The sequence below is a fragment of the Sinocyclocheilus rhinocerous genome, unplaced genomic scaffold, assembly GCF_001515625.1.
Source record: "Sinocyclocheilus rhinocerous isolate Xijiao unplaced genomic scaffold, SAMN03320098_v1.1 scaffold853, whole genome shotgun sequence".
Taxonomy (NCBI): domain Eukaryota; kingdom Metazoa; phylum Chordata; class Actinopteri; order Cypriniformes; family Cyprinidae; genus Sinocyclocheilus; species Sinocyclocheilus rhinocerous.
Genome location: NW_015627738.1, coordinates 128,733 through 156,210, shown reverse-complemented (window position 1 = coordinate 156,210; position 27,478 = coordinate 128,733). Strand labels below are relative to the sequence as shown.

Genomic DNA, 27,478 nt, shown 5'->3' with positions numbered 1-27,478 from the left:
ATCTATTTATTTTTAGTTTAGTAGTACTAATTTTAGTATTTTAGTACTTAAACGTTTAGTTGCCAGGGCGACATTTCTCATTTTTGTTTCGTTTTTCATCTAGTATTTATATTTTCATTTATTTCAGTTTTATTTCAATTATCACAACAAAAAAAACCTTTGTGATATATATAGTTAACAATAATAACCCTACTGTTGATCATGTAACGGTCATACTTGATTTTACACTATTTATCAACACATATGCAGGGAGGGAAGGGAGATCCACAGAGACATTGTTCATTTCCATCCCAGACAGCAGGCAGTGATTAAATATGCCACTTCTGCTCCACTAATTCATTCACTTTGAAATTCTGCTGCTGAGCAGAGCACATCTTTTTCTGTTAAAGGGCCACATTGTTTTCACAGGACTTTGGCCTCATTAGCAGTGTGGGGGAGGGGAAACCGGCCAAAGAGACATTGTGTCTTTCTGTCCATAATGATGTGACACAGTCAATTTGGAGATGCTTATGTTGATTGGGGGTGCTGGCAAAACATTTGGCATTTTCGTCTTCTTCTTATGTGTCCTTCAAAATGTCATTATCCATGCATATGCCTTATCTAGGTCTTCCCTGCCAAAGTGGACAATGCGTTCCAAGATTCAAGTCTCACAGTTAGACAATTTTGTCGTACTTTTCCGTGAATATTTTGCCAGACGAGGTCAGCTGTCCATATTGCAGCTTCACCAAAGTATGGAAAACCTGTTGCCTTCTGTTCTTCTCGGGATTCCCTAATGCATTCGTTCCCAGGATGAAGGTGCTGCAGCATCAACTACGTGAGTATTAAGAACTGAGAGAGCCTCCGGTCTCACGTAGCCTGGGCTAAAGGCTTATCAGAGGCTAAGCCAGAGCGGGGGAAAAAAACAGTAAAGCTAGTCTCAGTCGACCAGAGGTACGGGCACAAGGCCATCTGTCCATTCTCTGAATACAACTGACAACACAGGAGGGCAACTCCGCACTCAGGGAATCATACACACTCTGAAGCCTCAAATGTTAACTCATCCTGGATTGACAAGGCAAGAAGAGTTGGTGAAGAAAGTAAGTGGCATCTTCGCGCTGTCTAGAGCTCCATCACTTCTCAGGTCAGTTTGCTAACTTCAACCCAAAGCTGCTCGTCACGCTCAGGGACTTCCAAAGGACAGGAACAAATAGGCGTATTAATGCTTTTCTGGCAGCAACAGTGCTTTTGTTTCATCTTTGACAAAAGGAAAACTGTTGTTTATATCTTTATGTGACTGTATATACACTATATGACACTGTATAGCCTTGTTTATACGTTTACATATAATTATAATAATGCAGTATAACACGATATATCTAAACAAATCTAATTTATAAATTATGTTAATGTTAATAAATGTAAATGCATATATATCTAATATAATAACAAATCTAATTTATAAATTATGTTGATTTTAAAAAAAAAATATATATATATATATATATAAAAGACATACCTATCTTTAAGCAGCATGTGCACGCACAACTAATTTGGGGATTGGACATTTCATGCATCAATGTTTCTGTCTCGTCCTGTCCAGATTTTACAGTATGATGAAAGTCAGAAGTCTGTTTCCACTAGACTCCATCAAGGCAAAGACAATCAGAAAAGACAGAAACAAACCAAAAACAAACAACTGGCAAAAACCCATCACCTCCCCCCGAAATGCCTCCTGACATGACAATAATCGCTCTAATATTTCATTTCATGGCCAGACACGCTCGCTGTGCTCTTTACATTTTCCTCCAGACATATAATAAACAGTCATCCCCAAGGCAGGCCGTAACATGCTGAAATCAAATTTGCGATGTTTATTTTGCTGCTTGTAAATATAACATTTCTCTACCAGAGCCATAAATCACGAAGCCAAGCGGCTCTCTGAGCGAATCTGAGTACAGATGCTAATAGAAAGTGAAAATTCAGGGAGATTTCTTGCTTGTGTTTCTGGCACAGCAGTTTGATAAAGAAACACAGAAAGAGAAGTGAGAGAGAGCTACATACACACAAAGACAGTCATGCATTAAAAATATATTAGATAACAGGAGGGGAGACAGAGAGCAGAATCCTGCGCGGGACGGCAGACTGACGAGCAGCCACTGTGAGCAGCGTTTGATGGATGGGGAGTGTCGCCGCGCTGAAAAGAAGACCGATTAAGCATGTCCAAGAAACACTTTTCTCTCTGTGGAATATACGGAGAGATGTGTATCCCGGCGCGGCACTGCAGCCGGACAGCGTCATCTCTAATGATGCCTGTGTGCTGAGATAAAGCACGAGTCTGCGGCTCATGGTGAAAAATGACCTGGGAAAACAGCCTCCGTCGCAACACTCAGCAATTGCATTTCACGGTAAACCAGAGTCAGCACACAGGCCAGACCGGAACGAGAGCTGCCGGATACACGCGACAAACCTTTAATAAAGCTGTGATCTGTCCTACTGTGCAGAACTCTCATCATATAGTGGATAAAATAATAAACTGAATATGACAAAGTGAAAACAGAATTTTAGAAATGTCTGTAAATTTATTAAAAAGACAAAACTGAAATATCCCATTTACATAAGTATTCAGACCCTTTGCAACAACACTTTAAATTTAGCTCAGGTGCTTCCCATTTCTCTTGATCATTGCTGAGATGTTTCTACACCTTGATTTTAGTCCACCTGTGGTAAATTAAATTGATTGGACATGATTTGGAAAGGCACACATCTCTCTATAAAAGGCCTCACAGCTGACAATGCATATCAGAGTGAAAACCAAGCCATGAGGTCAAAGGAACTGCCTGCAGAGCTCAGAGACAGGACTGTATCGAGGCACAGATCTGGGGAAGGCTACAAAAAAAATGCTGCTGCACTGAAGATTCCCAAGAGCACAGTGGCTTCCATAATTCTCAAATGGAAGAAGTTTGGCATAACCAGGACTCTTCCCAGAACTGGTCGACCAGCCAAACTGAGACAGCTCTGCTCATCACCTGCAGAGTAACATCCCAAAAGTAAAGTGTTCTGGTAGCAGCCTCATGCTGTGGGGTTGTTTTCCAGTGCCAGGGACTGGGAGACTGGTTAGGGTTGAGGGAAAGCTGAATGGAGCAAAGTACAGAGATATCCTCAATGAAAACCTGTTCCACAGCGCTCTGGACCTCAGACTGGGCCGAAGGTTCACCTTCCAACATGACAGTGACCCTAAGCACACAGCCAAGGCAACACAGGAGTGGCTTAGGGACAACTCTGTGAATGTCCTAGAGTGGCCCAGCCAGAGCCCTGACTTGATCCCTATCGAACATCTCTAGAAAGACCTGAAAATGGCTGTGCACCGACAGTCCCCATACAACCTGACCGAGCTTGAGAGGATTTGCAAAGAAGAATGTCAGTAAATCCCTCAATCCAGGTGTGCAAAGCTTGTTGCGTCATACCCAAAAAGACTCGAGGCTGTAATTGCTGCCAAAGGTGCTTCAACTAAGTAGTGAGTATGTTGTAAATGTTGTTCACTTTGTCATTATGAGGTACGGAGTGTAGATTAACATTTATATTAAATATGAATATATCTGGTATTCACTAGGGTTGCAAAGGGGTGGAACATTTCTGGTAAATTTCTGGAAACTTTCCAAAAATCCCTGGAAGATTCCAAAAAATCCTGGAAAGTTTCCAAAATTTCTGTAATGTTTCCTAAATTTACTGGACATTTTCCACCTTTTTGCAACCCTAGTATTCACCGTACATTTTGTTGTTAGTTGCCTGTTAGTTGGTATTTGCTCTAAATAAATTGCTTGAGTATCCTGACTAATTCTTAACTTTTATAAAGAATATCTCTTTGGATTTGAGACTTTAGTCTTTGCAACTTTACAGATCTTCTTTATGCACCAAGAGCTTGTAACACTCCAAAGAGAAAGGAAAAATTGAAATCGCATCATATGACCCCTTTAAATAATGAATCTCTTGTTGCTTGACCAGCTCGTTTTAAAATAAAGACCCCTAAAGGCCTGTTCACAGCAGGAACGATAACTATAAAGGTAACGATAAAGATATAGTTGTAAAAATCGTTCTCATTATTAAAGAATAGCAGAGTCCACACCACAGCTATAACAATAAAGGCACAGAGAAACAATATCATTGGAATCAATTTCAGAACAATTTTTTCTAGATGAAGAACGATAAAAATATTGACAGCCAATCATAATCAATCCTGCTGTCACGACCTTGAGAATTTAAAGAGGTAGACAAGCATGCGCTGAGAATAAACAGACGATATCGTCCGCTGGTGTGGACACTAATATAGTTATCTTTATAGTTATCGTTCTTGGTGTGAACGGGCCTAAACACTGCACATCCATACACATTTTCTGACACAACAAACTGCTAAAAACACCGCTTCATCTCCTGACATTTAAATCATGCAACCAATGCTAATCTTAATTCGCATAGCATATGCTGTCATCTACTGCTGTCTGTTTTAAACTTAAAATATACCCTTTAGCGGTGTGCTTGCGTAATGTGTGCCTCTTAACCGACAGAAACCAGTGAGCGCTACAACACCAGAGAAAACCTCCTGTTCATCAAACTTTAATTTAAAAACCCCATTTTAATGATCTAAGCGCATGGTCTAAAGCGCACGGCGCAGGTGCACTTAGGGCATGTCCAAATCCACTTTTGCTAGTTTAACGACGGGAAAAACAGTCGGCGCGCCCAGCGCATGGTCTAAGAGGGTTGTCCCTATTCTCTTAATGAGTAATAGGTGTGTTTTGGGCATAACATGCAATAAACCAATCAGAGTGTCATCTCCCATTCCCTTTAAGAGCCAGTTGCGCTCGTGCCATGGCGGATTTGCTATTTACATGGCGGAATTTGCAAACGCAAAGACAGAACACGTCTCCAGAGATGAAACGGAGCTGCTCGTGCGGTAGTCCAACTGCAAAGGCCAAAAAGGTAAAATAAAACTCTAAATGAATAGCATGTGTGGCGAGTATCCCGGTTCCAGATCAGCGTCGCCCTGGAAACGCCGCTGCCACACTGATCACAGAAGCACAATACCTGTGCGTGATGAGTGGCGCACCTGGAGATCGTTCCCGCTGGCCATAAAAGCCAGGAGCGGAGACACCAGCGGGAAGGCACACCGGAGCTCCAGGCGACAGTAATGCTTGTTTCTCCTTATTCTGTGATGAGTCTCCTGCTCGTCCTGCTACGGCCGGCCAGTGGGTGTGTCTAGGAGACTCATCAGGAGAACGATGTCCACCTGTTCTTCCTGCTATAAGAGTTGTGGCTTTGTTGGTGTGGAGAGGGCCTGGTTTGCTCCCGATTGCTTTGTGTTTGTTTTTGGAATGTTAATTTGGATTCTGTTATGAGTTGTGAGACTTGTTCTGTCTGACTCGATAACATCTGTGTCAGACAGAAATGGCAGTTCTTTTTCCTTTCTTTTGTTAATAAATAATTTGCTGCAACCTTACCAACCGCATGTCCTCCTTTCATTTGTTACGGCTTTGAGCCGGTCGTGACAAACGTGGGGGCTCGTCCTTAAACTTAGACACTTGTTTTGATAAACTTTTGGAGGCTGTGGTTGGTTTTTTTGTTGTTGTTTTTTTTTTGGTTGCTTAGCAGGAGTTCGTCTTTGGTAAGTATTGGCTACTATTTATATATTTGAGGCTGGGTTTAGTGTTGGATATGCCTTTCCCTGTTTAGGTTTAGCGGAGTATCCTTAACGGGATGCTCCGATCTTTTTTTATTTTAGTTTGTTTTGTTTGTATGGTGAAAGCAGTTAGAGCAGTTGTCTCGGGAACACGTCCGTGTTTTGTAATGGTGACTCGTTAATCGGTCGCTATTTCAAACGCTGGTTTACAGTGTATAAAAACCCGCTGCAAGTAACTGTACGAAGATTAGGGATGAGTTTAGATAGTTTTGAAATTTAGTTAGAGGGAATTGCTTATCTAATTTCTACACCAAGTTTTTTTTGGAAAAGTAGCCATACTTTTTGTCTTTCACAATGGCCTCAAAGGTGGAAGAATTTGTTAGTGCTCCGTCTGAAGATTTGTTAAATGATTTGACTAAAGATCAACTAGTAGAACTTGCAGGCCACTATAAAATTAATTTGGTTACCCAAGATAAACGTTTAAAAGACAACATTAAAACCTTAATAAAGACAGAGTTAACTGAACGCAGCGTTTAGAGTTTCAAATTGCAGAAGATGCTTCAGCTTTTGTTAATGTGACGTCTACAATGTCTCCCCTAACGTTTGAACAACAAAAACAATTGTTTGTAATTCAGGCTGAGATGAAAGGAAAAATGTTAGAAGCGCAAAATCGCATCGAGTTGTCTAAAGTCCAGTTACAGCAACAACAGCTTGAACTAGAACGCTATCGGTTGGATTTAATAAGGGATGGTAGGCTTGCTGTTAATGGTGGAGGGGAGCGTAATTTGGCTTTTTGTAAATTTGATCTGGTGGGTAATATGAAGTTGATTCCTAAATTTGATGAAAAAGATGTTGAGCGTTTCTTTTTACTTTTCGAACGTGTTGCGGATGCACGAGATTGGCCAGATGAGGAGCGCACGCTTATGGTGCAATCTGTTTTTACAGGTAGAGCCCAAGAGGCGTATTCTTCTCTTAGTGTAGAGGATGCAGCTGATTATCAGGCGGTTAAGGCTGCAGTGTTGAGAAGCTATGAACTGGTTCCAGAGGCCTATAGACAAAAATGTAGGCATTGGAAGAAAAGTGAAAAACAAACGCATGCTGAGTTTGTACGCGATCTCTCACTTTATTTTAATCGCTGGTGTGTAGCTTCTGATGTAAAAACACTGGACGATTTAAAAGAGTTGATGGTGCTTGAACAATTTAAAAACTCAGTTTCAGATCGTATAGCAACTTATGTAAGTGAACGTAAACCGGTCACTGCATATGAGGCAGCTGTTATGGCTGATGACTTCTTTCTGATTCATAAGACCTCTTTTGGTTCTAAAACATATGTAGAAAATCTTCAAAAAGAACTCTGCCAAATTGTCACGTGATCCACTTGGCGGACAACATGCCTCTGGTGGGGAAAAAGAGAGAGCAAATACGTGTAATTATTGTCATGTGTTTGGTCATTGGAAGAATGAATGTCCATTGTTAAAAACAAAAGACATGTTGAAAGTGAAGTCTAAAAATTTTTCCCCTGCAAAACCTGTTGCTTTGACCGTAAATGCCCAGACATCACATGATGGTCAGAAAAGTTGCACGTCTGTTTTTTCAGCGTTTACTCCCTTTGTTACAGAAGGTACTGTCAGATTGGTTAATTCTGCAAAGGATGTACCTGTTAAATCCTTCGGGATACAGGATCATCAGAAACCTTTGTTTTGGAGTCTGTGTTGCCTTTTTCCACTGATTCCTATACTGGAAGTAATGTACTGATTAAGGGCATTGGTTTAAATGTTATGTCTGTTCCGCTTCATAAACTTGTTTTACAATCTGATTTGATTCAGGGAGAAGTGGAAGTTGCTGTACGTTCCGGTTTGCCTGTGGAAGGAGTACAGGTAAACTTAGGAAATGACTTGGTTGGTGAACGAGTTTGGCGAGATGATTTACCACAGTTAGTGGTTACATCCTCTCCGATGGCCTTTAAATCAGATAGTGATAAACTCTTTAAATGCATTGCCGTCGTGTGTGATAACTCGATCTATGAGTAAAACACCAGTTGATAAGCCTGATTTTAAAAAAGTGGTGAGTAAAACTCTAGAAATTCCGTCCGTTTTGTCTGTGTCACGAGATGATTTGATAAGGGAACAAAAAGCTGATTCTACTCTTGTTGAGTTGTTTGGTCGAATGGTCCCTTATGAGACAATTTACAATCTTTCTTCTGGGTATTACCTGGAGGAAGGGTTGTTGGTTCGAAAGTGGGTTCCGCATGGAGAGTTTGCAATTGGTGATCCTGTTGTACAGATTGTAATACCACTGTCTCTCAGTCAACTTGTGTTACAGACCACACATAATACATCTGGCCATATGGGGGTGAAAAAGACGTACAAGTTACTCCTGAAACATTTCTTTTGGGCAAAATTGAAGCGTGACGTGTCGAAGTACATTAAATCCTGTCATACCTGTCAACTTACGGGAAAGCCAAATCAGTCTCTGAAACCTGCTCCTCTTTATCCTATTCTAGCTATTAGCCAACCGTTTGAGCATCTTATTGTGGACTGTGTTGGGCCGTTGCCCCGGTCAAAAGCAGGTAATGAGTATTTGCTCACAGTCATGTGCCAGGTAACTAGATATTCAGCGGCATACCCGTTATGTTCAGTAACAGCGAAGTTGGTTTTAAAAGCACTAACTCAGTTTATTTCTGTATTTGGAATACCAAAAATTATTCAGTCTGACCAGGGGAGTAATTTTACTTCTAATTTGTTTGATCAAGTGTTGAAACAACTTCACATCCAACACAACCTCTCCAGTGCTTATCATGCTTGTACAAGTAGGAGCATCAGGAAACAGTGACACATACTCAAAAATTAAATTAATCAGGTCAATACGCTGTGCATCCGATAGATGGTTAAGCCGGTCGTCCAAAGAACTCAACGCTTCAGAATTTTGTAACCGAGCCTGAAGAACAGAATCTCCAGGATAGATTTCATCTTTCTCCTCACTTACCATAACCGGCACTAAATCCACGATGTCATTATTAGTACCAGAATCTGTAAGAAGAACAGGTTTAATACACGAGTCCGACAAATTACCTAGGTCAGTTGTTAATAATAATCTTTTACATTGCAATCCTTTAATTTTTTATATTTGGCATGTTTGTGTGATGCTGTGCGTCCCTGTGTGTGCTCTTTAAATAACAAAAAAACTACTGCGCCATTGACTTTAGACCAGGTTTTTGTTGGTCAATGGCGCAGTCTATTTCAGTTGCCTCAAAATAGCAACATGCCAACAATGCGCCTGAACACACCTCGTTTTCAGACCAGCACGCCCATGGGCGCACAAATGGGCGCAAATGCATTTGCTATTTAAACAACGTGGCGCAGTACGTGAAAATGACAACTGCGTCTGGCTGAAACTAGCAAAAAACACTTGTTTCTCACAACTGCAAGTTTACTTTATACCCCACAATTTGTTTATTTCTAAATTTTGACTTTAAATCTCACATGTGCAAGATATGAACTCGTAATTGCAGGTTTAACTATTGCAATTCTGATTTGTAAATTTTTTTTTTCTTTATATTTTGAGTTTATATCCTACAATAGTTTGTCACAGCATAGTTTCTGTCACAGGATAAAAAAAAGGTGCTTGACTTTTTCCCTACAATTCCTTTTAATAAAATCAGTTTATATCTCACAATTCAGACATTTCTTTTTAGAATATCAAGTTTATATCTTGTAATTCAAACTTTTTTCTTAGAAATGTGAGATATAAACTAAGAATAAAAAAAATCTGAATTTTGAGATACAAAGTATCTCAAGTATCAAGTTTTTATTATTTCATTGTGGGAAAAAGCTTCCATATTTAATTATTTATTTAATTATTTTACCTTTTGGCACAAACTTCACGTCAGGAACACAAGTAATCCTTTAAATGCTCACTAGGTTTTTGGAAAAGAGCCATGGTGGTCTGAAACAGATTTTTGGTGATTACTGGCCTAAAACTACTTTTAACAAAAAAATACATTAACCGTTTGTAAAGAGAAGTAACATCTTGGCCTGCATTTGGTTTTACACAGCCGTGCAGCTCTGATGTCCAGCTGGAACGGGATGATACGCCTCCTGTGCAGTCCGTTTCTCTCCTTTGTTCTACAGAAGAGTGTGTAATCGAGTGGCTTTTAGTAGATTTAACATAAGGAAATGACGGCACGTTCTCAGGATGGTAATCTCCTCACACGCTCGGCGTGAGCACCGCATCATGAATGTTTCATCTGCCGTATTACCAGGACTCTTTTCAGACCCGCTCTGAATGCTCACACAGATACGAACATCAGTAAAGTCTACTGCACCTCAAAGTGAAAAAAGACCTTTCTCAGGAAGAAGCACATTTCCTGAAATTGATTACTTGCTACGCAAACCAGTGATTTAATCTCGCAATTCTGTCAAACAGGCAGCAAAGATGCCCCCCCCCCAGAAATCAGAAACATTTCTGATTATTAATGTTAGAAACAGTTGCGCTGCTGAATATTTTTTTATTACATTTTATTTTATTTATCTTTGATGAACGGAAAGTTCAAAAGAACAGCATTTTTTCTTTTGCTAAATATAATACATCTTTGCTGAATAAAAGCATAAGAGACTGTAAAAAAATAAATAAAAAGAGATTTATACATCATCTGAAAGCTGAATTCCATTGATGTATGGTTTGTTAGGATAGGACAATATTTGGCTGAGATACAACTATTTGAAAATCTGGAATCCGAGGGTGCAAAAAAAAAAAAAATCTAAATATTGAGAAAATCGCACTTTTAAAGTTGTCCAAATGAATTCTTAGCAATGCATATTACTAATCAATAAATAAGTTTTGATATATTTATGGTAGGAAATTTACAAAATATCTTCATGGAATATGGATCTTTACTTAATATCCTAATGATTTTTGGTCATTAGGATATTAAAACCCATATCATTTTGACCCATACAATGTATTGTTGGCTATTGCTACAAATATACCTGTGTGACTTATGACTGCTTTTGTGGTCCAGGGTCACATTTAATACAATATAATATAATGACCATCAAACTTTTGCACAGTACTGTACTTCTCTACTAGATATGTCCAAACTACTCAGACTGTCCGCAGTAAACAAACAATACATAGAAGACTGGATGTGATAAACTTATCATTGATAAATTGGCTTTGTTTAAAAAAAAAATAAAGGCCACAAAACAAGGTCCAAAACTTTAGGAGAAAGTAGCTGCATTCAAATTCCCATGGACTGCATTTGATGAACAACTTCTCTATCGAGGGACATTATGCAAGAAACCAGATCTCCAGAATCAATATGGAGCAGCTCTAGTGTATTTATACATGACCACCAACCAAACCAGCATGATTAGCTCTGCTCTCCTACCTGCACTCGGCTGCTGGGGTCCTTTTTAATCCATTTGATGACCGTCTCATAGACCAGCTCCTCTGCTTTCGTGTTCAGGCTGTCGTTGGACATGTAACTAACCAGGTCTTCTTTGGAAATGTTGAGGATCTCGTCCTGACCGGCCACGTCGGGGAAGTTCTGCAGGGCGAAGGCCTTTGCCATGTTGTGGAGTTCGGTGCACTGCATCGCCTCGGCCATGGCCAACACGCCCAGACAGTTAGCGGCCGTCAGCTGTTTCTCTGCGAGAGACGCACATATACACACATGAGCTGGGAAATTAACCCCGAACACACTAACAATGAGCGGTGTTGGGAAGATTTAATTTATCCAAGTGTGTTGCTGTGGAAAAGGCGAGTGTAATATCTCAAGCAGCTAGTGGGAAAAAGACCCAAGCATGGGAATCGATTGGGCACGAGGCTCACCGGGGACTTTGATTCGTCCAGACAGACACAGAACTTTTCTACTGCATGGAAGGTCAACAAACAAACCACTACTAAATCTGCACTTACTTCATAAGAACAGAACTTTTGGCTTCAAGTCAACATTAAACCCATATACTATCCTTTTTACTTCAATCATAACAAATAAAAAATAAATAAATAAAGATGTTGTAAATACACATAGTTTTTGTAAATAAACATTACACAGGAATAATAATAAAACAAATAGAATAAATATATAGTTTAGTCATGAAACTCTAGATGGCGCAGGCTGACGGGTTGTTAACGTACCTGATGATATTCAGAGAGTTAAACGACTTGGCACAAGCTGATTGGTTCATGCTGCATATGCAGCCAATGAGCTTACTGCCTTGCATTTATATGGTTGGCTAGCATTTATTATATTTTATTATTATGAAAATGTTTATTTATAAAATTACTCACTGAGGTTATATATACTCTTAAGTGCCATTTTTTAAATTGTTAATAAATGCAAAATAGATATTTTTATCTACAATAAACGTTAAATGATATAAATAAATGATTTTTATAAATACAAAATAATATCAGAAATAAACATTTTCAGATATATAACATATATGTTTTAAATATGTTGGATGAATGATACATTTTGAATGATGAATGATGTTATATTATGTTAACACACACACACATATATACATACATACATCTATCTATACATCCATCTATCCATCTATACATCCATCTATCCATCTAAGCTGATTGGTTCATGCTGCATATGCAGCCAATGAGCTTACTGCCTTGCATTTATATGGTTGGCTAGCATTCACTTGAGATTCCTGCAGCGCGCTTTCATAGTTTCTCTGAAACCCTCCACCTTTCCCAGCTCCACCTGTATAGATCTGCTATGGGTTATTTTTCTATCCATCTATCTATCTATCTATCTACCTACCTACCTACCTACCTACCTACATACATACATACATACATACATACACATATATATGAAGAGTTCCAACGCAAATGAGATAACGATACTGAGTGAATGCTCTCCACACATACCAGCAATTCAGCAGCAGCAGCAATAATCTACAACTACAGCAATAACCAGCAGCAATTCAGCAGCAGCAGCGAAGCAGATCTATTCCGCCAAGACCAAATACATTAACATTGTCATATCCATCACCATGTTAAAATCTTCAGAGAGTTGTCATGGTTAAAATATAATAAAACATATAAATAAATAATATCATCCTATTATAATATTATCATGTAAGCAGTAAGTTATGGGTCAAGAACTGAAATGTGAAATAAAATGGATAAAAGCGTCTGCTGAATGCATGAAAATAAATAAATATAAATAATAAATAAATATTATATTGTGTGTGTGTGTGTGTGTGTGAGTGTGTGTGTGTGTGTGTTAACTAACTTTCTGTAAGTAGCATTTTAAAAACTAGTTTTTAATATCAATCATATAAATATATCATATATTGTATGACATGCTAACACTCAAAAGTGAACTTATTATTAAAACATTAAATGCATATATAATGCATTTTACTTTATGCAATGCATTGTCAAGTTTTATTGGATAACGGTGTGATGGTATAAATTGTGCATTTAATTTCTCAACATATCATTATTTCATATTATTGTGAAATTTGCATTACTATTAATTTACAAACATTTTAGAAAGGCTGCATTACCTACAAAAGTAAATAATTGTGGACTTTAAGTGGGTGAAATTGCAGGGTGAGCATTATTCTTTCTGCATTAAATCAAGCATACAGTATATGACGAGCTCTGGATAAAGGCGTAAAGAAAACTCCTCTCATACAACACATCTCCCAGCACTCAAAACACAATTACGTGTAATGAAAGCACATGCGCTTATGAAAGCGTAAATGGCTTCGATTTCTATTACCAAATATTTCAATGCACCATCTTGACTGCAAGAACTCAAAACTCTTTCCCGCTGATGAAACCTTGAAGAAGAATCTCTTTTGCAGAGCGTTCACTTTTCATACGCATTCAAGTGCCATACATCACTTATCTGAAGCGGTCACGCTAACAAGAGCGTCTCAAGTCAGTCTTGCACATTTCGACTTTTCATTTCTAACTTTTGTATAGTGAAGTAGATGGAGCACTCCAGCGGATCCCTACAGGAGAGAATGTCATTTCATAGGTGTTGAGGTGTTGATAGATTAATAAGCTCCAGATCCCAGGGGTTCATGGGAAGAGGAGCACAAACTAGAGCTGTCAATGCCACCGACTTCCACTTTTTGATTCTGAAGCTAAACTCATAATTCACATTCCTTGCACCTACCTTATCAACAGCAAATTTCGATTACTCAATTCAGTTAAGTGCTGTCAAATATATAGTCATTTTGTCACTAGTTAGTCGAAGTGCGGTTCAATTATTTATAAGAGTGACAACCGCATTATACAACCAAAAATCACTAATGAATTATAATGTTGTGTATGAAATATAAATGTTGCACAGGTGTAAAAATAATGAAAATAAATACATACAACATAATAAATGTATAAATACATTTTATATATGTAAATGTTCTAAATATGGATGGATGGATGGTAGTTCAAACATTTTAAATAGCAACAATTTTTTATGTAAATATATCATATTTTGCGACGTATGTTTATGGTGTTATTCATGTTGAAAAGTAACATTTCTATGCAAACTACAAACGGAAACTACAATTAGAACATGATTTTTTAAAATAATTTTTTGTGCATTTCAATTCTTTTCAGTTTCAATTCTTTTTTGTGTTATCATTAACTGACTTATAATGTGTAATTATTCTTATTTACGCATTCATAATATAAACAAGAGGCTCAGTGAAGAAAGAAAAAGAAAAACTAAATATTTATATAAATAAACAAAAAAAGAGGTGTAATATATATATATTTAAAATATAAAATAAATAAAAAAACTCCAATCAATTCATATATATATATATATATATATATACACACATACATACACATACACAGGCATAATAAATCATTAAAAAATATATTTAAATATAAATACTTTGAAAAATCATATTAATAAATTAATGAATAATAAATATGACATTAATGAGGAAAAAAAATTAACTTAAATGATTTTAGCAAATGGCTGCAATATAACAAAGAGTGAAAAATTTAAGGGGGTCTGAATACTTTCCGTACCCACTGTATACAATTAATAAATAATTAATATCTATTCACACACACACAGAGCAACATTTATGGGTCATTCATGCTGAAAAGCATAATTTTAAAACCACAAATACAAACTACTCAAACAGCATGAATTCATTCATTCTATTTCAATTTCCAGTTCAAATTCAAATCATAATCCAGCATCCTGCAAGCATCTGAATTTAAATTGTGCAGCTTAATTGACATGTAAACTACATTCTCAATTCAGTTCTGAATGGTGCCGAGCCGCCGTCAGGATCTACATGCTAAAATATGTATGGATTGACTCCTCCGAGTCTGGCTCCTGGTGCAATATCTGACTAAAATATTACAACAAGTATTCAGATTACTAGAAATTACCGCATATCAACCGTCAAAATGTCTGATTCACAACCAGCGCGCGAGTCATTACGACTTCTGTAATGAGCAACTGTTTTTCTAATTTACTTCAGTCCACGGCAGAGCGTGTGTGTGTGTGTGTGTGTGTGCGTGTGTGTTGTGCTCATGTGTCAATCAACATAACACAAGCCTCCAGCTCTGAAAGGGGAAACAGAATCTAAAAAGAGAGAGTGAGACGTGGACAGAATGAATAATGAGCGTATTCCCTCACGGCTTCACCATGAAGTTCCAGTAAATTACTCCAAGTTTTTAGAGTACCTACAAAAACAAACTCATTAGAAAGCCTATTACCATAATTTGTCCACGAGAGATTGAGAACTACAGTCATGTTCTGCATTTACTGCAGCATTTCTTTCCTGAGGTCCTCTTACAATGTTACTCAAGGTTACTTGCACCAAAAGCAGTTTTGCATGACTGTTTTTTAATTCTCTCTTTGACCAGACATGATGGGAAAAGCTTTTCTAAGCAATTTGTCTGAAAATGAAACTAATGCATACAGTGTTGTATTAAATGCATGCAATTTAGCGACGGAATTAGTTGCACGATTTTGGTGAAATGTCTGGGAAAAAATTTTATCTGTCCGGTTCTTACCAAGGAAGGAGACACAGACTTTGCAGAAAGTGTTGAACTGGAACTTGTTGGCCACCTCCAGTAGGGTCTTAGCATTGGCCGAGTCGATAATGAGGGAGCCGGTGTAAACAAACTCAAGGAGAAGCTCCAGAACATCTGAACTGATGTTGCTCATTGTCAGCTGCATCTTCTCACCGTTTCTGTTCTCTCCCGATAACCTGGACACAGTATGAAGAAGGTTAAACCTGCAGCTTGTGCAGCTTGTAGAAGTGAAGGGGGGGTGAATTTTCAGTGTATAACAAATGCACTTTTTGTCTGTTCCTCTCACAAATATCTATAGACTTCAGAACAGTGTTGTTACTGTTGTTACCTAAAACTACAACTACTAAAAATTGCTTTCATTAACTGAAATAAAGCTGAAATAAAATACACATATTAGATGAAAAAAATTTACAACTTAAACAGAAAACAAAAATTAGAAACGCTGCCTTAGCAACTAACTGAAATAAAATTAGGACTAAAATTAAATAAAAATTAATTAAACCTAAAAAAAAAACAAAAAAACATTTTTATTTTATTCTTTTTCATTTTAATTTTAGTTTAAGCTACAAAAAGTGTAAACTAAAATTAAAATGAAAACTGAAAAAAGAAAAAGAAAAGCTAATTCAAAATATTGATTAAAATTTTATTTTATTTTCAGTGTATAATTTAACTTTTGGTCTGTTCCTCACACAATTCTATCATATGACTTCAGAACAGTGTTGCTATTATTAACTACAACTAAAACTAAAATCATTTTTGTAAACTGAAATAACGCTGAAATATAAATATTAGATGAAAATATTAAATAAAAAAATTATAATTATTATTTTTATTTTAAAAAAATAGAAATGCTGCCTTGGCAACTAAAAAAATATGTTATACAATGTTAAAAAATAAAGTTGAAGTACTCAAATAAAAAAAATAATAATAAAATGTATTTAAAACCAAATAAAAATACTAAAAAAAGACAAAAACACAACAAAAAGTTGTTAAGTTTTCATTTTAATTTTAGTTCAAGTTGCTAAAAACTCAAAATTAAAATGAAAACTGAAAATGTAAACATTAAAGCTAATTCGAAATATTTATAAACACTATAATAGTTAATAAATAACACTGAAATAACACTGCTTCAGAAGACCTGAATATAGTTGTATGGACTATTTTAAGGCGTTTCTTATGGTCTTTTTTGGAGTTTGACAGGGTCACTACTACATGACCGCATAAAGATTTTACAATAATTTTACACAGAAAAAAACACAGCATACTGAACGACGTGAGGCTGATTAAACAATAGTTTGTTTTTGAGTGAACTACTCCTTTAAGAAACAATTAAAAACCTATCAAGCAGCGCAAAGCGAGATGGACTCATTTGGAAGAGCATCCACTAAAGCTGTTCAGCGAGTGTGACTCAAAGTCAAGCCTGTGAGTTTCTCTACAGCAGCGCTTGAGGGAAAACTTGAGTGAGCTGCTATGCATTTTCATGCATAATACATATTTAAAGGCATATGGAGAGTGCAGATTGCCTGGCTGCTGAGATGAGCTGCGTATCTGCTGAGGGCTGATTGGCAGACGGATGCACCGCGGCTTTGGTTTTTGCCATTGTTTGAGTGCATGTCTTTACTTTTAAGACACTAAACCTATAAACCTTAATTATCAGGGACGCTGCAAAAAGACAAAGGTGTCTGGAGAAACAAAAGCTCATAATGATGTTCCATTAATGGACGACCACGTCCAACAAGCAGTTAGACATGGCAGTGAGGTGGAAATAATAATAATGATGATAACCTCTCTTCTGCTTCCTATTCTACTCAAGACACATGCAATAAAGGTGAAGTGTGTAATTTCTGAGTCACTATCAACAGCAAATTAAATTGTGAAGAGAAAAAAAAATCTGCTTTGAAACAAGAACATGTTTAGGGTGTTTGCACGTGTTTCAGGAGGACAAAAACACTTTTGCCTGATCGAGTTGTGTTTTAAAATGCATCATATAAAGTAGAGTAAAATGGGTGCAATTTCATGCTACACCAAAACTGAGATAAAGTATTTTAGCATAACAAATGACATTTCCCCTTTAAACAAATCACAACATGTGTTTAAAGGAATAGTTCACCCAAAAATGAAAATGTGCTCACCCTCAGGCCATCCAAGATGTAGATGAGTTTGTTTCTTCATCAGATTTGGAGAAATGTAGCATTCTATCACTTGCACACCAATGCAGTGAATGGGTGCCGTCAGCTGATAAAAACATCCCGATAATCCACAAGTAATCCACACCACTCCAGTCCGGTCCATCAATCTATGTCTTGTGAAGCCAAAAGCTGCGTTTTTGTAAGAAACAAATCCATCATTAAGGGTGTATTCACACCTGTCTTGTTTGGTTCGATTGAATCGAACTCAAGTTCGTTTCCCCCCTTGGTGCGGATGTTTTGGGCAGGTGTGAATACAGCAATCACACTCAGGTGCGGACCAAACAACCGTACCGAGACCCAACTGAAGAGGTGGTCTCAGTCCGGTTCCAAATGAACTCCGGTACAGTTCAAAGGATGAACCAATGAATGGATGACCTTAGCACACATGTGGTTTTGTTTACAATTTCTGGTTCACTTGCAAAAAGGGCAGTGTGAAAGGGAACCACACCAAAAAAAAAAAAAAATCCACATTGTATTTGGTCCGGACCAAAGCAAGCGAACTATCGGACTTTCCTGGTGTAAATACACCCTAAGACGTTTTAACTTTAAACCGTTGCTTCTGGCCAAAATACACTGTAAATCCGTAATCCATAATAAAGCTTCCTCCAGTGGAAAAGTCTGTCTCCTGTTCTCCTCTCACATTAAAATTCACCCAACATATTTGTTTAGAGCCGTTTTGGACTGTTTTCCCTCATAAACAGTGCTTGATCCGTGCAGATTTCTCTCCTGATTTAAACCAGATGACTTTTTCATTGGAGAAAGCAATATTATGGATGGAGGACTTCGGTCTTTAGATGGAAGCAACAGTTTAAAGTTAAAAAAACCTTAATGATGGATTTGTTTCTTACAAACACACAGCTTTTGTCTTCTCAAGACGTTAACTGATGGACTGGAGTGATGTGTGGATTACTTGTGGACTATTGTGATGTTTTTATCAGCTGTTTGGACTCTCATTCTGACGGCACCCATTCACTGCAGAGCATCCATTGCTGAGCAAGTGATGTAATGCTACATTTCTCCAAATCTGATGAAGAAACTAACTCATCTACATCTTGGACGACCCTAGGGTGAGCAAATTGTCCATTTTTCATTTTTGGGTGAGCTATTTCTTTCAAATTCTAGATATTTACTAAATATGCACAGACAAATGCATGCTACATGTGGCAGACATACAGACAGACAGTGTAATGTAAGCAGGGAAGGAAAGGAGGGGGTAGAAAATCAGTTCTGCCACAGGGAACCAGCAGCCATCCTACAGGGAAAGGGACCATTCCATGACTGGGACGTGGATTTACTTTCAAACACCTGCCAAAATAGAGTTCAACACGGCCTGCGTACGAACGGTGACATTAGTCGTTATAAGAGCTTGGACTTGGAGGAGGCAAAAGGCAGAGTATGAGGTGAGGTGGGTGTCTCTGGCGGTGGCTGAAAAATCAAGAAATGTTACTCCTGAAAAGAAAAACAAAAATGCAAAGTTTATTGCTGTCAGGTGTAAGTGGAGGAGGAGAAATATTAAGAAAGAAAAGGCAAAAAAGTAGTTGACCATTAAGAGGTGGGAAAGAAAAAGAGCCCCCTCTCTGTCCCTGAGATCACGCTCACATTTGCAGTATTTCCATAAACACTGCTGCTCAGAAAAGAGCTTTCGGGCCATAATTTTATTCTCAAATATGATCACACGTCTGGCCTGAAAAAAAAAATCTATATGGTTATCAAAATCTTTCGTCCACGGACTATGACTATTATATTGAGTAGACTGGGACCATACAGTGACGACAGTATGGCACTCAAAGGGGGGAAAAAGACTTTTAAGAATGAAAGGGTGCATAATATTTGAATGATGATGCTGGTTCCTAAAACGCCTACTTTTGGATATATTCTCAGGCAGCTTCACATGTACTCTTTATAGAGATCCCAGAATGCATTGCAATTTAAATAAATAAATAAAAACTCCTGTTAAACTATCAATCTAGACCAACTGAACCAGTGGAAAACAAGTTTATGCATACATACAAAAAAGCATATATGCATAAATAAACGCCCAAATAAATGCATAAACAAATGAATGTGTAAATAAATAAATTCATATATAATTCTACAAATAAATATTCTAGAAATAATTACATCAATGCATAAAGAAATACAAATGTAATCAAATGAATGCATAAGCAAAACTACAAATTAAATCAAAATAAATGCATGGGCATAAATTCATAAATAAATGTGAACATTTATAATTGTTCATCATGATAATTATGATTATACTCTCCAAACAATGGACTATATTAACTCCCCAATATTTCTTTAAAAAATTACACTTCAGCTTATGCCTATATTGCGTCTTCCAGACATAAAAAAGCTAAGAGGATCAAAAGAAAGCCACAAAAAATTACAAGTGGTTATCAAACCACTAGAACTTCTGCGTTAAGTGTCCATTTTAATGGAACAAAACAAATCAAGAGTTGTCAAACTAAAGTGGGCTCTTCAACGCCAGCTATCCGTCTCAGACTAATAACGCAGTGTCTATGCTAATATATACGTGAAAACACTCAGCAAGTGGCAACCTGATGGATGCACTGCCTGAAACAAAGCACAAATATTCAATAAAATCCAGCAGACAGGCTGAATCTCTGGAGATATTGTGAAACTCATAAGCGGCGCTGCCTTGTATCGATGCAAACGAGGCGGCGTTAATGGCTATATATTACATCCAAACGCAGATCCACTTAGTGCATGATTTGCTAAATGGATGAATCACTTTTTAATGCACGTTTTCTCTGAGAACGACAAATACAGCAGGTGTTCTTTATAGACGATTAGATAAACACGGTCCGTTTGAATGATATAAATGACGGGCACTCTGATAACGACAGCCTGATTCGCTCATTAAAGGGCCGCCTGACATCTCCGATATTAAACTTAGATTACAGCCCAATGCATGGATCGTTTTCAAGATCAATGTTTCGTTCATATTTGACATTCATCATATAGGCCTTCTTTTCCCTTAAAGTTCAAAGACTGAAGTCAATTTTTATTAAGCATGTCTGAAGTGTAAACAAGCAAATAATCATGTTGAAATAGTGTAAGACCACTCACATTTTTCCCACTAGAAAATGCATGAGAAATTAATAATGCAAGAGTGTTTTTTGAACAGTTTAGTATGTAGCGTGAATTTTCAGCTGATAGACAGTTCTATGTACATAAATGCACATAAATATCAGATTGAACTTTCCAGTTGAACTCTATGAAGTTGAACTGGATTGCACTGTCTGTTCAAATGCATCATAAACAAATTCAAAATTGCAATGAATGCAAATAAATTAATGCATAAATGCGCTTGTGCATAAATAAAACTATAAATGCACATATAAATTCATAAGTCCATAAATAAATAAACAGATGTGCCTAAATAAATTCATAAATGCATAAATATAAAAAGCAGAAATGCATAAATACAAAAAAATAAACATATGCATAAATGCATCAATCCATAAATACAAGCACAAATGAATAAATATGTAAATTAATGTATAAATAAACAAATACATTTAAAATTGCATAAATGCATAATGTTATAAACATAAACTATTTTATAAATAAATAAATGCAGAAATGAAAAAAAAGAACCAAAATAAATGTATGCGCTGACGCAAAATAAAAAACTGAAGTCAAAATAAATACATGTGCATTAATAAATATATAATGCATAAAGTATAAATGCATGAATACATTTTTGTGAATCATGAACTGTTATTCATTTAATTCTAATCATTTTGTGAGTCCCATGTGCTGATGTGCACCAGATCAGTTAGGATGCTGCCTTGGTAGCTCAATAGGTTTTTACAGAAATGCTAGTTTCCTCTGCGTTTGAAAGAAGAAAAATCTAGACATCAATGAGAGTGTGAAATTCCCCATCCAGAGAACCTAGTTTCTGTGCTTCCAGAGGCACTGGAACTCAAATCGTTTTGCGAGGTGCATCAGCACATTTTGTGCTTCACTGAGAACAACTTCTGAGTTCTTGCTCCTAATGCAGTTTTCATCGCTGCCGCTCTTGAGATCCGGACTAAATTCACAATCAACCGGCCGAGATTCCCAGGCACAATCTGGAGTGGATGCATCACAATATATATCAGACGGAAATATGAAAGCATTACAGCGATTTCACATGCCAAGCCAACTGAAATCTGTTTGTTCCCCGAGTTCAACGCCCTGGTTTGTGTTTAATTTGATGTGACTAAAACGAGGCTGAGAGGGCTAGATGAACAACACATGCGTGCAATCAGTTGTATTATTGTGCACTTTCATTCAACAACACATTAACCCTGTAAAGCCTCCTGTATCATTATTTGATGCACACAATTCTAAGGCTTTTAAATGGTCAACATGACCAAAACCGTTGCACTAAGTTCTCATTGCATATGTTTGGATCATTTCAATCTCATCTTACTAAGACATACAAGACATATATAAGACTTAAGACATATTACTGGGGATATAGAGTGATGACTTTTCATGTAATTATCTGTTATACTGTTATAAAGACCTCAACTGATTGAATTTAATCTTTTTTGTACATAAAATTTTCAGCATCTGTACCTGTACTTTTTTTTTTTAAGTCTCTGAATAAAATTGAGCTGTTTTTCTTCTATATTATCACTATATCAGACTATATGAGAAATAAAATCCTGATGGATCTAATATGATACTCAACAAAAATGCAAAAAAATATATATATATTTTGTTGAAAAATTCAATAAACTTTCATTTTTCAGACTTTTTTTAATATTTCCGGCTTTACAGGATTAAAATACTTTTAACAACATGAAAAAATACCTAGCTCTGAAAAGCACATTGTAAAAAATTTGATATGCTCTATTATACAGAATAATTCAAATTAAAAGACTTTTACAAACATTTTTTTATATTAATATTTCCAAGCATCATAATTTCATTTTTTTGGTCATAATAATCAGAACCAAATTCCTCTAAATAAAATTAATTAGTTTTTTTTTTTCTTCCATGTTCTTACTACATCATATGAGCCATAAAAGTCTACTCAACAAAATAATACTCAACAAAAAAGCACGCAAAAATTCAATAAATTTCACCACTTAAATGTTTCTGACTATTATTTCATACTATTCTGTATGGAAGTCCGTTTCCGCCACAGAATAAAAAATAAAAGAGGTAATTGCGACTTTTTATCTCACAATTCTGACTTTTTTTTTCAGAATTGCGTGATATAAACTCGCAATTGCGAGTTAAAAAGTCATAATTGCGAGACATAAAGTCGCTTATAGCTCGCAATTGTGACTTTATATCTCGCAATTCTGACTTTATAGCTCGCAACTGTGACTTTATATCTCGCAATTCTGACTTTATAGCTCGCAGTTGTGACTTTATATCTCGCAATTCTGACTTTATAGCTCGCAATTGTGAGTTTATATCTCGCAATTCTGTGAAAAAAAGTCAGAATTGTGAGATAAAAAGTCGCAATTACCTTTTTTTATTCAGTGGCGGAAACGGGCTTCCATAATTCTGACTATAACGTCAAGGCAAAAAAAAAAATGTAAATGTTAAAACTAAATAATACAATTTTAAAAATTAGACATGACCTATAATACAGACAGGATCCAAAATGAAAAACCTTTACAAACTATCTTTTTCCATTCTTTTGATTTTATGTTCATTTTTCCACTATTTCTTTCTGCTAGCTAACAAAAGTCAGGCACCAATCAAAAGTATCATATGCAAATAAACATTTTAAGTTTTAAAGGTTTGCTTCCGCACAAAGTTACTGCAAACAGTTTGCCGCAAAGCTAATTTGCATGTAAAAATACAAATTTGCAGTAAATGTGTGACAAAATTCGCCTCGCAGGTTCACCAGAAGGGCACCTGATACTTGTACAACAGATTCTGGGCTTGTGCATTTCTTTGCCTGTAAACATGATTCAGTATCAGTTTTTGCTTGTAAACAACATCCAGTCAGTCTTACGGCTCCGGGACACCCTACTGCTGAGATCAGCATCGATACGAGACAGCAAAGTCGGCAAGAAACAGAATTTTCCCAAGCATAAACGAGATCTGCGCAGCTCCCTTAATCTCGACGGCGCGCTCAAAGCGGCGTGTGAATTTCCGCCGAGATACGGAGCGAGTCACAGCAGGTAAAAGGTGAAGTGGGACGACTAGAGCATCCCGTCGAAGCACTTGACACAGACAGCCGAGTGCAGCACTGATCCAATATGCCAAATGCATCCCTAAAATCTGCCTTTCATTTGTTTTGACATTTACAAAGCATTTAAAACCAAAACCCCCAGTCATGGAACTTCTTCACCCATTAAAATGCAAACCGGCACACTTAGTGAATGGAGATGAAACGGTCAGATCGGTCGACGCCTTGACCTTTTTAAGCAGTGAAATACATTCGTCAGTGGGACAGACAGAATGGCTACTGGCCCTGTGACGGGAACCGATGTCTTCGGACCTGCAAGAGACGGGGAGGGAAAAGGAGGCGACACAAATGCACCCTACGAAAAGAACAGAACAGATCAAGGACGGGAGGAAAGCAAACCTTTTCACCATGTCCTTGAAATACAAGCTGCAGGAAGCTAGAACATTTTGATGGACTTCAAACTCTTTGCCTTCAACAATTATTTTCAGGTCTGTAAACTCTTTCTCTCGCCGCTGCTGGTTCAATTCCTTCAACATTTCTGTAGAACAAGAGAAAGAAGAGAAACAGTGATTTTCGGACCTTCTGAGATCCAAGCACACAGCATATGATGACAAAAACAAAATCAATCATTACTCGAAGAAAAACAGGGAATTATTTGTGCAAGTAAAAGGCTGGAATGGAGGAATAAAACCATCAAGCATGAAGGAAAAACAACAACAGAAGTGAAGGGCAGAGGTCAGCGCTCTCGTTTCATTAGGATTCCACGAAGCAAACGCTCAGCTTCATCAGTATGATGTCTACAGCTCTGATTTCAAGGAATACTTCAGCCAAAAATGAAAATGCTGTCATTATTTACTCACCATCATGTCATTCCAAACCCTTCTTTCTGTTCATTTCAGACATTTCATTTTAGGGTGAACTCTTCCTTTCACAAACAATGGAACGCTACAGACGGGTTCTGGAAATAAAAGTTTCATTCACATTCTTTATGTAATTTATTATTTATTATTAGTGTTGTTACTATTATTATTACTAAAGATAGGCTTTGTTTTTATACACACACACACACACACACACACATATATATATATATTAAAAAAAATTTTAAATATGCATATATTTATATATAGAAAAAAAGAAAACTATGTGTGTGTAATGTGTATAATTTTTATTATTATTATATTATTCATTATATGTATCACACTGTCCCCCTCTCCGCCCTCTTTCCAAAAAAAAAAACGAGCTCATTTGCATTTAAAGGTACACACACAACAACAGCGTGTTTTTGCTCACACCCAAATAAAGGCATATTTGACATGCTATAATAAAACATCTGTGGGGTATTTTGAGTTGAAACTTCACAGACACATTCTGGGGACACCTGAGACTTGCATATTGTAAAAAGGGGCATAATTGGTCCTAAGTTTTAAGCTATATTTGTATTCTTTAGTAATTTGTTATAACTCTATAAACTACATTTTTAATTGTAACGCATACACCTGTCTAAATAGACTTACCATGAGCTCTGAGTCTAAAAATGATACATATCCAAAATCAATGTTGTCATTAAATAAATAAATAAGAAAGAATAAAAATAGATTTAAAATACATGAAAATAAATATTAATAAAATAAATTAATATTAATAAAATAAATTAATAAAGTCGCTGATCCCATGGAAACTGACTGCAAAACAGAATAACTGCTCACTCCCAGAAAATATTAGGAATTATGTAACCATGCACACTCAAGCTTGATTTGTGTATATATTCAGGAGAAAACATCAGACATCAAATGCATTTATTAATCAACTATAGGGCCTTTCGCACCGCGGGAACCTTTTCATAGTACCAGAACTAATTGTGGAACTACCCACTTTTTGGCGTTTTCGCACCACCGGAACTGGGTGCGATTTTAGTACCGGACTGCCTTTTTCGAGAACCAAATTAGCTCCTACTCCGGAGCAGGGTCTAACCAGCACAACTGGTACTAATCGTGACATAAGTAGACATTGATTGGCCAAACGCATACGAAAACGCCCTCACCCGCCATGATTTAAAACGCCGTGTAAACATACTGTAAACATTGTGTCAACTTATTTCGCAAGTATGGAGAACAGCGATAGATGGACGGACGCTGAAGTGCAGGCACTTGTAGCAAATGTAGCACTGCCAGTTGTCGTTGGAGATTCTTAGTCCTCCTTTCCGTTCTTTCAATCGCTTTACGTATACGTCGACATTCCATGTCCATTATTGTGAAACCCGCGAGACACAACAAAAACACAGCTCCGATCACAGCGTCCTCCAGCCTCCTGTTGTTAATGTTGTTTTTCTTTGTTTTCGTTGTTGAACGCCGCGCACAAATGACGTCGCTGTCGACCGGCTTACATCACTTCCTAGTACACACTGTCGGTGCGAATGCAACCCTTTAAATAGTACTGGGAAATAGTTCGCGCAAAATCATCCCAGTACTTTAGTACTGTACATTTAGTTCTGGAACTAAAGCGGTGCGAAAGGCCCTAATAGGAGCCGTGATTTCTTGATTGATCCTGATCCTGAACTTTAACATTTATCCACTATGAACTGCATTAACATTATCAGATGTTTGTGTTTGTGTTTTCTAGTTTGTCAGAATTCAGACAGACCTGCAGAGATTCATTCTGATGTTTCACAGAGAGACATTCATAGATGAGGTGAGATAATAATAACAAACAGATTTCAAACTGTAGAACTGATGTAAAAATGTTAAGGACTGTAAGCTTAAGCGTAATTCTTATAGTACAACTGTAAACATATAAAACTGAAGTAATGTATTGATTTCTTGATTTTCAGATGATAAACCATGAAGCTTTAATTTAGTCAGAAAGCAGCAGGAAGCCCTTAAAGCTTCTCTTTTGTTCGGAGCAGCTTTATATGTGCTTCTCTTGAAAAATGGTGCATGACGTGTATCACAGACTGAGACAGGACTTTTATTCTGAAGGGACTAAGATTGGGCATCATCGCACACCATCACAGAGAAAAACACAAATGCCAGCAAAATATGCCATCTTTAGTTTTGTGTTTGTAGCTCTGGTTGTGTTGTATCTTCCCATTCATTGTCACATGCTGTTTCTTAGTTTTGTCTAAGGTTGTGACTTTGTTTAAATGTTTACTGTGCAGTCATACATATACTATTTCAAAACCAATACTCAAAGAAAAGAAAAAGTGGCAGAGTGAAAAAAATATGATGATGATGATGGTGAGCTTTGGTGAGAATTGGAGACTTTTGGATTATGTTTGTATTTTTTAACCTGTACATCGGCAGATCCATGTATATTTTTGTATATATTAATAACTTTAATTTATTTCCTTCTGTAATACATTTTTGGATAAAAAAAAAAAAACTGTACATACTTTTTTGCACACCTTTGATGAACCATATT

At 36.9% G+C, this 27,478-nt stretch overlaps 1 protein-coding gene across 1 annotated transcript in view; it reads right to left on the bottom strand.

Annotated features, from left to right (window-relative positions):
- The window catches only part of LOC107733414 (kelch-like protein 29), a 148,695-nt gene that overhangs the window by 63,564 nt on the left and 57,653 nt on the right, over positions 1–27,478 (bottom strand). Inside the window, exons 7-9 of the mRNA XM_016545019.1 lie at positions 24,458–24,596; positions 15,680–15,876; positions 11,040–11,299 (exon numbers count right to left, since the gene is read on the bottom strand). Coding sequence (XP_016400505.1) covers positions 11,040–11,299; positions 15,680–15,876; positions 24,458–24,596 — 596 coding nt within the window. The remainder of the gene's footprint in view (positions 1–11,039; positions 11,300–15,679; positions 15,877–24,457; positions 24,597–27,478) is intronic.